This window comes from Carcharhinus amblyrhynchos, chromosome 8, assembly GCF_965287045.1.
Source record: "Carcharhinus amblyrhynchos chromosome 8, sCarAmb.v2.hapA, whole genome shotgun sequence".
Classification (NCBI taxonomy): Eukaryota; Metazoa; Chordata; class Chondrichthyes; order Carcharhiniformes; family Carcharhinidae; genus Carcharhinus; species Carcharhinus amblyrhynchos.
This window is the reverse complement of record NC_137331.1, coordinates 61,754,570-61,767,566: the sequence shown is the minus strand read 5'-3', so window position 1 is coordinate 61,767,566 and position 12,997 is coordinate 61,754,570. Positions and strand designations below refer to the sequence as shown.

Below are 12,997 nucleotides of genomic sequence, written 5' to 3'. Positions count from 1 at the left end.
GGGCAGGGTTAGGATGCTCCCACCCAATCATGGGACTGGTATCTCTGAAGCCTCAGCAATACCATTGGGCCAGGTGGGCACTGTTGAAGCAAGCATAGGCCCTTGGGAGTGCAGGCAGATAAATTAAAAGCACCAGGTCATGGAGCCTCAGTCTCAGATGCCCCTTCAGTATCCTTCTTGGAGGGTGCATCCATTTGTAATGTCCTGACTAAAGGTTGTGGATTTTAAACAAGTGGATTTTTGCACAAGTAGATTCAGGGTAACAAACAACAAGTTTATTCTCCTAGCTTTGGATTGAACAGGGTACAATCTGAAAGTCAAACAGCAGCTTGATGACATTATTACCAAATCATGTGATCATCTCTTCAAGCAATATATAACACTGTTAAACTAGAATCCTCATTATTCGGTGCAGCATTGAGGATGGGGGTGCTCTCCACTGTCAGAAAAATGTCAGTGGCTTTGTAAAGTGGCCTTAAAAAGAACTTTTATATTTATCCATTGGCTTCCTGCGATTGTGGAGTCGGCAGCAGATCCCTGTCACAGCCGACAGCTGGGAAAGTGTCTTAGTGGTTGGACTGTGCAGGTGCAACTACTATTGTTTCACTAGCCATGCCCACCCCCCCTGTTGTTTTACCAGTCATGCCCACCCCTCCAACCACCCAGCAAAATTCTGTCCCTTATGCCAAAAGCTACAACTGAATCACCAGAACAGCTGATTTCATCACCAGCACTAGTTAAATTATCTGCACATAATTAGCACTGTGAAATTAGATTTACCAGAAGAATTGAAAAAACCCCTGCAAACAGTAGAAACAGAAGAAAGATAATGTAAATAAGAAATTTGAGCATGCTTTTAAAAACAGGAGTATCATTGTAACAATAGAATAGTTATCTTCCACTGCAGGATTCTATTACTTTGGCAAATTTGAAAAAAATCTTGATCTTCATGAAGTTTAAATATAAAGGCTGCATTGCAGTCTAAATGTATTCATTTGGTTCACTTGGTATTGGTTTTGCTTTAACGTGAGAAGGCTGTAAATTCAAACCCTTTCATGGAGTCTAATACATGTACCCGAAGATTGTATGGGCTGCATTTCAGGCAATCACTGTCAGTTTACTCCTGCTAGTATCCTAAGTGCCAACCCTATGAGTGAAGGTGTTCTGAGTGGCAAGATTTTTCCCCTATTTAGACTCTTTTTTGCCTTTGATTTTTTTTAAAACCATGAACTCTGATACTTCCTGTGTTTTAAATGCAATTAAGGGCGCCTTTAAAGGTGGCACCATGATCTCCGTGGAGCCAGTTTCTTTAGCTGTATCAGACCACACCCCCTGAACCTCTGTGCCAGAAAATCTGGTCTGAAAATGTGGCTGTGTATCTGGAGAGTTATATGCCAGTAGAGCCTGACACTCTGACAAATCTTGCGGAAGTTGGCACTTTATTGAATGGGAACTTCAATCGAAAACCTACTCAAGTGGATGTAAGAGGTCCCATGGTCTACAGGAAGTAGTGAATCTTTCCTGTATCTGACTGTCATTCCATTTTAACCAATACATTGAAAAACATACAATCTGGCCTCATTAGTTTATTTTTGGTTCAATCTTTAGTGTATAAATTGCCTGCGGTGCTTGTCTGCATTAATCAATAGCTCTCTTGGTTGTAATATGCTCAGGTTGTGATGAGGATGAGAGTCCATATAAATGGAAGCTTGTTCTTTCTTATTTAGGAGGAAAATTCAAATGGCTTACACTGAGAATTTTCTCAGACATTTTCTCTCAATTGGCTGCCGTGGCTTTGGCTGAAGATCAGATGAACTAAGTAAAGTGGTTTCCACTCATTCTATACCAAAATTATAATATTGATTGGGACTCCTGACAAAATTCCTGGTGTTGGTATGTGCTCTATTGAAAGAATTTGCTGACTTTCAAAAGGCATTAAATGTATGTGTGTCAGAGAAGTTGCTTGGAATGAATTCAGTCAGCTGGATTCTTTGTCTTGAACATGTATAAACCATCATGGAAGATGGGAAAATTGAGCAGTGACTTTTCTTTGGCGATGCCTGATGCAAGTATTAGATGTGGAGGTGCCTGTGTTGGACTGGGGTAAACACAGTAAGAAGTCTCACAACACCAGGTTAAAGTCCAACAGGTTTATTTGGTAGTAAAAGCCACTAGCTTTCGAAGTGCTGCTCCTTCATCAGGTAAGTGGGAGTTCTAATCACAAACCGAGCATATAAAGACACAAACTCAATTTATAAAATAATGGTTGAATGCGAGGCTTTACAGGTAATCAAGTCTTAAAGGTACATATAATGTGAGTGGAGAGAGGGTTAAGCACAAGTTAAGAAGATCTGTATTGTTTCCATCCAGGACAGTTAATGAGATTTTGCAAGCCCAAGCAAGTCGTAGGGATTACAGATAGTGTGACATGGACCCAAGATGCAGGTTGAGGCTGTCCTCGTGTGCAGAACTTGGCTATCAGTCTCTGCTCAGCAACTCTGCATTGTTGTGTGTTGTGAAGGCTGCCTTGGAGAATGCTTACCTGAAGATGAGAGGCCGAATGCCCTTGACTGCTGAAGTGTTCGCCAACAGGAGGGGAATAGTCTTACCTGGTGATTGTCGAGCAGTGTTCATTCATTGGTTGTCATAGCGCCTGCATGTTCTCCCCAATGTACCACGCCTTGGGACATCCTTTCCTGCAGCATATCAGGTAGACAACGTTGGCCGAGTTGCAAGAGTATGTACCGTGCTGTTACGTGAGATGATGGCATCCGTGTCAATGATCCAGCACATCTTGCAAAGGTTGCTGTGGCAGGGCTGTGTGGTGTCATGGTGTGTGGTGTTGAAGCTATGACATCTCCTCCAGAGCCTTCAACGTATCATCAGTGAAGACAAACATCTCACCAAATCCATCCCTACATCCCCACTTCTTGCCTTCAAACAACCCCACAACCTCAAACAGGCCATCGTCTGCAGCAAACTATCCAGCCTTCAGGAGGACAGCTCCGAAAGCTAGTGGCATTTGCTACCAAATAATAAACCTGTTGGGCTTACAAATATCAGATCCAGAGAATCAAATGCAGCTCTGTTAGTCACTTAATTCTTGACATCTCTTTTCAATACATCTTTGTTAACACTAACTAATGTCTGTGAGGAATAATGTGTCACTGATTCATGGCCCAGAGACTTATCATCTACTTGTTGACATGCCTCCTTCATTAACTGGAGCTGTTGTTACATTGGAGAGGAGGTGTTCTGTGGGAGAATGTATCATTGATCACAGTCAGGACTTCGAGAAAGCCAATCACCCTGTAAAATAGCACGACTCTATCTCACTGCTGACTTGTTCTGATGCTAAAGTTATTGAAGTTGCAATTTGTTCTGGAAAGAGTATCACCAGCCTACTGATGAACGCCGATTCTGCAGCCTGGTTGATGTTGCACAGAATACCTATGCTTGCATAAAATGATGTGGAGATGCTGGCGTTAAACTGGGGTAAATGCAGTAAGAAGTCTCACAACACCAGGTTAAAGGCCAATAGGTTTATTTGGTAGCAAAAGCCACTAGCTTTTGAAGCACTGCTCCTTCATGAAGTGAGTCTAATGAAGTCACCTGATGAAGGAGCAGCACTTCGCAAGCTAGTGGCTTTTGCTACCAAATAAACTTTTGGACTTTTAACCTGGTGTTGTGAGACTTCTTACTGTGCATTAAAATGAGCCAGTGCCAGGAGAGTTGAGGGTAGGGCACACTTCTATTGCTACAGACAGATGGGTGTGGTTGACACAGTAGATAATACAATTGTCCTACTGTTTCTTTTATAAAATCCTTTCTTCAACACAATTCCTCAGTGTGGTCTTCAAGCCACCTAGGTTGCCTCAATAATATCTGGTGAGGGGTGCCTTTCATCCTTCTGAACTGCTGCATATTCCTATGCTGCTCCTGCTGTTCCCTGATCATGGAATGAAGGATATACCCCTAGGGAATTTCAAATCAACTCCTGAGAAACCCTCACTGCAAGTGGGGGAAGGGACGGTGAATACCTGCTGATGGCCTGACCCTATTGGAAACAAGGCGGGTAAACTGAATGACAAAGCATAAATGCATTAAACATAGTTCTCAGCAGATAACCAGACTCTGGTGTGTGAGAAAGTCCTCACTTCTTCCCTAAACACTTGATTCCAGCAGTTTCTGTATTTTACAGATCGCAGAATGCATTAGGGCTGTCAAAGCAACTAACTGCTGCTGAGCTACTGCCTTTTACTTTGATGTGTGGAAATGAGAGGATTCGAGGCTTGGCAGGTGGATTAAGAAAAGCTCAAAGTACAAAGGAACTCTTAGAGATGTCCTGATGGCAAAATTCAAGCAAAAATGCCTTTCAGTTAATCTTTTTTAAACTGAAAAATGTCCCTTCACTGTTGATACACTGAAGTGCTGAAAATGACAGTGAACAATGCTTTAATGGAGAACTTTATTTGGCAGGAGTCATGAACATGGCAAAATACAATGTGAGGTTTTACCCTTTGGGGATTTGACAGGTACAACAATTCAATCACCCCTCTGTCCTGAAAGCATAGAGGAAGAGGCTCCAGTAAATAGAGACACAGGGTTGCAAGCGCCATGTGAGTCTCCCACTGTTGTTTGTTGGATTCAGGTTGTTGCAATATTGGACAATTTGGAGGCAGGAAAATAAGACCAGGGCGAGAGGGAAAGAGAATTTTGCAATTGTAGAGGGGGGCTCTTGTGTTGGGGCTGATCAGATTAATGATGTGGAAACTGGAGGAGTGTTCCAAATACTATTGATAATGCATGAAGCACACTTTGTTGAGTTCTGTCTTAAAATGGTAATCAGGACCGTATATACATCATCAGATTTCACTTGTGGGTGAAGACATCTTGTCACCTTGAGTGGGCTGTCTGAATGCTGATTTGTCAAAGTCAAAATCAGCCCCCACATGTTTGTGCCCAAAAGACAAAAGAAAGACGAGCATTGAAATCATGCTTTTCCCAACCATCGAACAGTTCAAAGTGCTTTGCAGCCACTTTTGTGATATGGCAGGTGGTAATTGCAGTATTGACCAAATCCCAAGGGGAAACTTGATCAAACTGACACAACAATTTGTACTATATTATGAGAAGGTATGCACACAAATGTCAGGTGCAAGAAATCCAATGCCACTTTTGGAGATTTTAAATCTTTAATTAAACACGTGTTAACAAAAAACTTAAACATGCAAAATTACAGTTACACAGCTCAATTTAGACTTATAACATTTCCAGAAGATTTCTACTTAGCTAGACTCAGAATTGAATATCCATTTCCAGCCAACAATCCCTATACGTTCTTAATCTACAAAAATTCCAGTCATATCACTGCAAGGCATCACTGTTGCTATAGGGATGGATTTCACAGGGCTTGTAACAAAACTTTGCTTTCTGGAATGAACTAATACTTCTCCGGGGGCTGGCTAGAGGCTGCTTATTTTACATGCCTGTCCTCAGCACAACACATTCTTTCAGGTATTGCATGGCCTCTTCCCCGAACACAGTCTTCAATTTTCCTCAAATATGTTATTCCTCTTTCATCTTTAAACCTTTAAATCTTTAAAGTTCTTAACCTTTCCTTGGATGTTACTTTTCCCAAACTATTTAAACAAAACATGAATTTGGGGTGTTTTGTACCTTTCCAAATGCTTTCTCTCCACTTTGGTCAGTGTTAAGCCAAATTAGTAGAGTATTATTAAAATGAATGTTTTTTTTGGACAAGTAAAATCAAACTGCTATATATTTTGTAAATTGTCTGGACAGCAACTAAGAGCAAGGAAGGAAAAGGACAGGGCATTTGTTGCAATTGATAATATTAATAGTCAGAGTGTTATGAGCCAGGAAGCAGGTTAGGCACAGATGAAGGGTTGAAAAAGCAACAGCAAGGGAGAGAGGAGTAGCCATCCCCACTAACCAGTTTAGCCAAAGATTAGGGGCTGAAGGTAGGAGAAGACAGAAAGCAGGAAATTGCAGACCACTTAGCTTACGATATGTAATGGAGAAAATGCTGGAATCTATTATTAAGGAAGATATAGCAGAGCACTTAGAACATCTCAGTGTAGTTAGGCAGAGTCAGCATGGTTTTGTGAAAAGAAAATCAGGTTTGACTAATTTATTGGAGGTCTGAGGAAATAACAAGCAATGCGGATAAAAGGAAATCTGTGGTTATGTTGTAGATTTCAAGAAGGCATTTGACAAGGTGCTACATTGAAGATTACCAAGCAAAATAAGAGCTTGTGGTGAGAGGGTGATAGAGAATCGGTTTGCTATTGGGAAACAGAACGTCGACATTAATAGGTCATTTTTTGGTTGGCAAGATATGATAGGTGGAATGAGTTCAGTTTGGAGCCTCAACTATTTACAATTTGTATCAATTACTTGGATGAAGGGATGGAATGAGGTATGGTTGCTAAATTTCCTGATGATATAAAGATAGGTAGGAAAGTAAGCTGTGAAAAGAACATAAAGAATCTTCAAGGGGATATAGATAGTTAAGTTAGTGGGCAAAAATTTGGCAGATATGGGAAAATGTGAAATTGTTCACTTTAAGAGATGAGAAAGCAGTATATTCTTTAAATGGAGCAAGATTGCAAAACTCCGAGGTACAGTGCGATCTGGTGTCCTTTCTTACCTATCTCTTTATCATCAACAAACTTAGCAACCATACATCCATTAGCAAGTTATTAGTAAGTAGTTGAGGCCCAATACTGATCAGCATATTTGCTCTGTCTTTTATTATCTTGTGCTTATCACTCATTGATTTAACTGTGTTTTCTTTACCTTTGTTTAGTACTCTATCTGGACAGCCTTGTGGGTCGCCTGGAATGTATTCATTTTTTGTTTCTATTTGGAAGTTGGAGGACTTTCAAAGGTAAGGACCAGTTTTGAAAACAACCATAATGTGGAGAAACAGATGGACATTTTCTAGCCTGTAATGTTTTAGTATTGAATGATAAATCAAATCTAGACACACTCGCACCTCTGTTCACTAAGGTGTCAGGATGATTTGTTTTCTCCTTGTCCCCACTTATTTACAATGGATACCCTGCTTCGACCATTTGAAGTTTAGAATAGTAACTGTTCACAGAATTTCACAGAATCCCTACACTGTAGAAGGAGGCTGTTCAGCCCATCGAGTCTGCACCAACAACAATCTCACCCAAGCTCTATTCCCGTAACCCCACATATTTACCCTGCAAATCCCTTGACACTAAGAAGCAATTTAGCATGGCCAATCCACCTAACCCACATATCTTTGGACTGTGGGAGGAAACTGGAGCACCCAAAGAAAACCCATGCTGACATGGGGAGAACTTGAAGACTCCACACAGACAGTGACCCAAGGCCAGAATTAGACCCTGTGTCCCTGGCACTGAGGCTGCAGTGCTAACCACTGTGCCACCTTGCCATCCCTGGTATCTTTGCAACTAGCGTACCCTGAAGTTAAGTTGTAAAGTGCTGCATGTTCTTAATTACCTGGGTTTTTTTTTGCAAAAAGGTTTGCTGTAGTCCAGTTTTCATTCTTCCAAATATGACAACAAAAGATGTCATGGAATGTGAAATTAGGTGTTGTAACGTCCTTTGGGACTAATGTCTACAGAATAATTACCTAACATTTGTTAATTGCAGCAATCGTTCATCTCTGATTGTCTGAGTATTCTTTATCTAATAGTTCAAGGTGACCTATCTTTATGTCCAACAATTAGCATTGCTACTTTCTCAGCAACAAATTCAGTGTTTATTAGTTGGCAATTGTGATGAACCTGCCCAGAATATCTGAATAGGAAAAAAAAGGATTTGCTTTTCAAGATATTGGACATTACAGTGTGGTGTGCAGCTTTTCCCTGTACAAAGCGAAAGAATAACCATTATTGTTGACCATTCAAATTAAGTTAGAATTTTTAGCAAACTGGGGGGAGATTTTCCCAGACATTTTGAGGTGGGCTGGGGAAATGAGAAGAAAATAGGTCAGACTGGTTTGCTGATGTGTTCCCACTTCCGAATGTTTTTCCCAGGGATGTTCTGAGTGACATGTAAGGAATCCACCAGGCAGAATGCAAAGCCAGTTGCTTAGGAAACAACTCATAGCAATTTCCCCAAGGTAGTGGAATTTTCTGAATGGTGCACAGGGCGTGTAGCGTGTACAACTTGTCAATGTGGAGGAGGTGAGAACACAGGTAAAATCATCGAGGCCTCAAACTGACAAGCACCCGGAGCTAAATTGGCAAGGCTGCTAGTAAATCATTACCGAGGCTAAAGAAGAAATTGCTGAAACCTCCTCCAAAAAATACTCTGCCAATTCATCATGTCTTTGAAGCTCCATAGTGACATGGATTCTGCCCACTCGGAGGTCGGGTGGTGTATGGAATATGGGGGCTGAACCACATCAGTTGACACAGTGCTAGGGGCAGCACCTGGAAGAACAGCAGTTGCAGCAAGCTATGCACTCACGTGGAGGTGAACAGTGCAGAAAGAATGAATGGGGGCCCAGAAGTACAAGATGGCTCTACAACAGACCTTCCCAAACTATTTTCCAATATGACCTGATTTTAACCCTTGAAAATGAGCATGATCCAGATAAGATAAAGCTGCATAAGATTCCATATGTAGTTATTGAAATTTGAATATGATATAAATGTGAAAATCTGTAAATTTAAAGTACTTTGTAAAAATGTTCTTATTTTATGGGCTGTTCAATCCACTCCTTCATCTGAGCTGGCCTGCTTTTGGACCTGTGCCAGGAAGCAGCAGAAGCACAGGCTGAATATCTTGAGGTGGCTGACGTTGGAGTATCCAAGTGACAGAGTTGGACTCAACAGATTGTAACTCAACAGCAGTCCATGGCCTGGAGGGACAGATCGAGGAATGAGAAGGCAATGGCACGGCTGGCTGCTGTCATGATGCACAGTTGCTGTACCACTGTACTTCATGAACCTGTCCGAGTAGCAGGCCAGGTGGTCCCAGACATCTGTGTCCTCTTGGAGGGAGGCTGACCTGAGGCCACACGGAATGGGAGGCACCCATTGCCCATAGCATGAAAGTGACCATCATGTTCAATTTCTTGGCTCTCTAGTTTGGTCCAGAGAAAAGGATCTTGCAATTTGCCACCTATATTTACACCACTCAGGTGAAGAATGTCCTTTGAGAGGACAGTAAACTACTCCCAGTTCCAAATGTCTGCGTTGTGGGTGGCTGCTATCTGTCAGGGTATATCCAGTGAAGACATGGCTGATAATACCAGTGCAGAATCCTACCAGAGAGGCACGTGCAAAGTACATCCGCTATCATTTGTTGACTAGATCAATGATTGAGCAGGCCATAGGCCTTCTGAAAATACCGTTTTGGTACCTTGACTGCTCTGGGATGCCTTCCAATATCACAAAGGTCAAAGGTCTCGCATATAGTGGTAGTGTGTGCTCTGAACAATATGGCAATACAGAGAGCAGTGGTACTGGTTCCCAAAGGTAGTGATAAACTCTCACAATCTTTAAAAGAGGAGGATGATGATGAGCTGAAGCCCTGGGCACACTCATCCAGGCAAGATGCACCTGAGCGTGGGGATTCTTAAACTGTCGTCTGGCATCTGGGACCTCCCCCACTGTGAAGAATTTGTAGTCACAATTACAAGCCCATCACATCATAAAGATCTCCTTAATTGAAGATATTCAAAACCACGAATCTTCTCATTTCAGCAATGTGGTCTATGATTTTCACTGATGCCACATTCAGGAAACTCATAAGGTGACTGTGTTAATGGAGCATTAAGAATGACCTGAGATACATCATTGAGGGAACACAAGCAAACAATTTCATTCCAATGAAGTAAATCAAGTTGACAGTGGCAAATAAAGATGCTCAAGTGGTTTCCATTGTGCTACTCTTCCTGTTTTTTACTTCCATGAACTTTTACGTGCTGCTACCCTTGTGGCTGAACCGATATGGAGGCAGCCATTTTGCTCCCATGCTCCAGTAAATGAGATGAACATTCCTCACGTCCTCTGGTACACGGTGTCTGTGAGGGCCTTGCCAGAGACTTCCTGGCTATATCTGTGCATAAATAGCTCTGGTTCTGAGTGAAGGGCACGGTATTTTTATCTGTCAGAGGGCTAAAGGGGTGACTGTGGGCCGGTTGTACCTTGATGAGACTCCCCATTGCATTACCGCTTACTTCCAATTGGCATGTGAGGATCCACCTGCATAACACTGCTAATCAAGAGCAGTGAATGCTTGCTGCATTGCCATGTATTTTAGAGCTATCGCTGCAACCCAATGATCAATGCTACTAAAGTTGCTGATAAAGTTTGGAGGCCATAGATTTCTTCCTGCATCCATTTGTTGGCCTGATGAATATGACCCTCAATGAGGGGGGCCACTCTCTAAATGGTGGAGGCCATGTGCTCACATTCCTGAGACATGATGGCACATGTGGCATGGATGGACTCCTCCATATTGTTTCATGGGGTTTCAGTGCCTCTGGAAACTCTGACAGTACGTATCTTCCTCTGCTGCTTCATAATCGCCCATTTTGTATATAATCCCTGAGGCTCAGCACTGTGGAGAAGAGCAGAGCTGGAACTTCCCTCACTCCTCCAGTGGGACCCACCACAGCTACCACTGTTTCCATGACGTTCTAGTGTTCACATGTTACATGCTGATCATGTATGCCAAGTGCTCTTTCAGTCATGTGTGTATATCCGCGCTAGTGCAGGGTGTACTTGACTCACATGATGATGGATCCTCAGAATGCTCAATTTTATCTGGGGTTTGTGCCACCGCCGCCTCATGTGGCTTCTGAAAATATCCCTTCAGGTGAATGGGATCTCAGTGAATGAAGCTCATAGATCTCAGTGAATCTTACGACATCGAGCTCGTATTCAACTGTGTTCTTCTGCACAAATATAAGAACATAAGAACATAAGAAATAGGAGCAGGAGTAGGCCATCTAGCCCTTCGAGCCTGCCCCGCCATTCAATAAGATCATGACTGATCTGTCGTGGCTCAGTTCCACATTCCCGCCCTCTCCCCATAACCCTTAATCCCCTCTCTTATCAAAAACCCATCAACCCGCATCTTAAAAATATTTAGCAAGGCAGCCTCCACCACTTCAACGGGCAGAGAATTCCAGAGATTCACCACCCTTTGAGTGAAGAAGTTCCTCCTCAACTCCGTTCTAAACCGCCCCCCCTTTATCTTGAGGCTGTGCCCCCTAGTCCTACTGTCCTTTCTGAGCGGGAAGAGTCTCTCCACCTCTATCCTATCCATCCCATTCATCATCTTATACGTCTCAATGAGATCTCCCCTCATTCTTCTAAACTCTAACGAGTACAAGCCTAGTTTATTCAGCCTCTCCTCATAGCTCAACCCCCTCAACTCTGGTATCAGCCTAGTAAACCTCCTCTGCACTCCCTCCAAGGCCAAAATATCCTTGCATAAGTGTGGCGCCCAAAACTGCACACAGTACTCCAGCTGCAGCCTCACCAATGCCCTATACAGCTGCAGCAAGACTTCCCTACTTTTATATTCAATCCCCCTCACTATGAAGGAGTCAATTCAATTCTGACATTATACTTTCATCCTCTCTCTGTGGAACTCCCATCACCCCTTCAAGAGTGACTTGTGGCTAAGTTGGTAGCATTCCTGTCTTTGAGCTGAAGACCCTGTCCTACTTGATGGCCATGGAAGAAGTGTTCACACGGCAAAAAGCACATTGTTAATTAGTCTGCAGAATCTTTCCAATGCTCACACCATTCTCCAAAGAAGAGTGAAGATAAGAACATAAGAACATAAGAAATAGGAGCAGGAGTAGGCCATCTAGCCCTTCCAGCCTGCCCCGCCATTCAATAAGATCATGGCTGATCTGTCGTGGCTCAGTTCCACTTTCCCGCCCTCTCCCCATAACCCTTAATCCCCTCTCTTATCAAGAACCCATCAACCCGCTTCTTAAAAATATTTAGCGAGGCAGCCTCCACCACTTCAACGGGCAGAGAATTCCAGAGATTCACCACCCTTTGAGTGAAGAAGTTCCTCCTCAACTCCATTCTAAACCGCCTCCCCCTTATCTTGAGGCTGTGCCCCCTAGTCCTACTGTCTTTTTTGAGCGGGAAGAGTCTCTCCATCTCTATCCTATCCATCCCATTCATCATCTTATACGTCTCAATGACATCTCCCCTCATTCTTCTAAACTCTAACGAGTACAAGCCTAGTTTATTCAGCCTCTCCTCATAGCTCAATCCCCTCAACTCCGGTATCAGCCTAGTAAACCTCCTCTGCACTCCCTCCAGGGCCAAAATATCCTTGCGCAGGTGCGGCGCCCAAAACTGCACACAGTACTCCAGCTGCGGCCTCACCAATGCCCTATACAGCTGCAGCAAGACCTCCCTACTTTTATATTCAATCCCCCTCGCTATGAAGGCCAGCATCCCATTCGCCTTCCTGACCACCTGCTGCACCTGCAAGCTGGGTTTTTGCGACTCATGCACAAGGACCCCGAGGTCCCTCTGTGCCGTCGCCTGCTGCAGTTTTTTGCCACGTAAGTAATAGTCCTTCCTACCATTCTTCCTACCAAAGTGGACCACCTCGCACTTGCCAACATTAAATTCCATTTGCCATTTCCTGGCCCATTTGCCCAGCCTATCTAGATCCTTCTGCAGACTCTCCACACCCTCCGCACAATTTGCCTTTCCCCCAACCTTGGTGTCATCAGCAAATTTCGACACCCTGCACTCGGTTCCCTCCTCCAGATCATCTATATAAATGGTAAATAGCTGAGGCCCCAGCACCGACTCCTGGGGCACCCCACTAGTCACCAACCGCCAATCCGAATAGCACCCATTGACCCCCACTCTCTGCCTCCTATTTGACAACCAATCCTCTATCCACGCTAACACCCTACCCCCAACTCCATGTCCCCTGACCTTCTGCAATAACCTCTTGTGAGGTACCTTGTCAAACGCCT

At 43.3% G+C, this 12,997-nt stretch overlaps 1 protein-coding gene across 3 annotated transcripts in view; it reads left to right on the top strand.

Moving 5' to 3' along the window:
* LOC145347014 (sodium/potassium-transporting ATPase subunit beta-1-interacting protein 3) overlaps positions 1–12,997 on the top strand; it is a 437,914-nt gene that overhangs the window by 226,365 nt on the left and 198,552 nt on the right. For all 3 annotated transcript variants that reach the window (XM_080194902.1, XM_080194903.1, XM_080194901.1), the window contains exon 3: positions 6,833–6,913. In XM_080194902.1, coding sequence (XP_080051028.1) covers positions 6,833–6,913 — 81 coding nt within the window. The remainder of the gene's footprint in view (positions 1–6,832; positions 6,914–12,997) is intronic.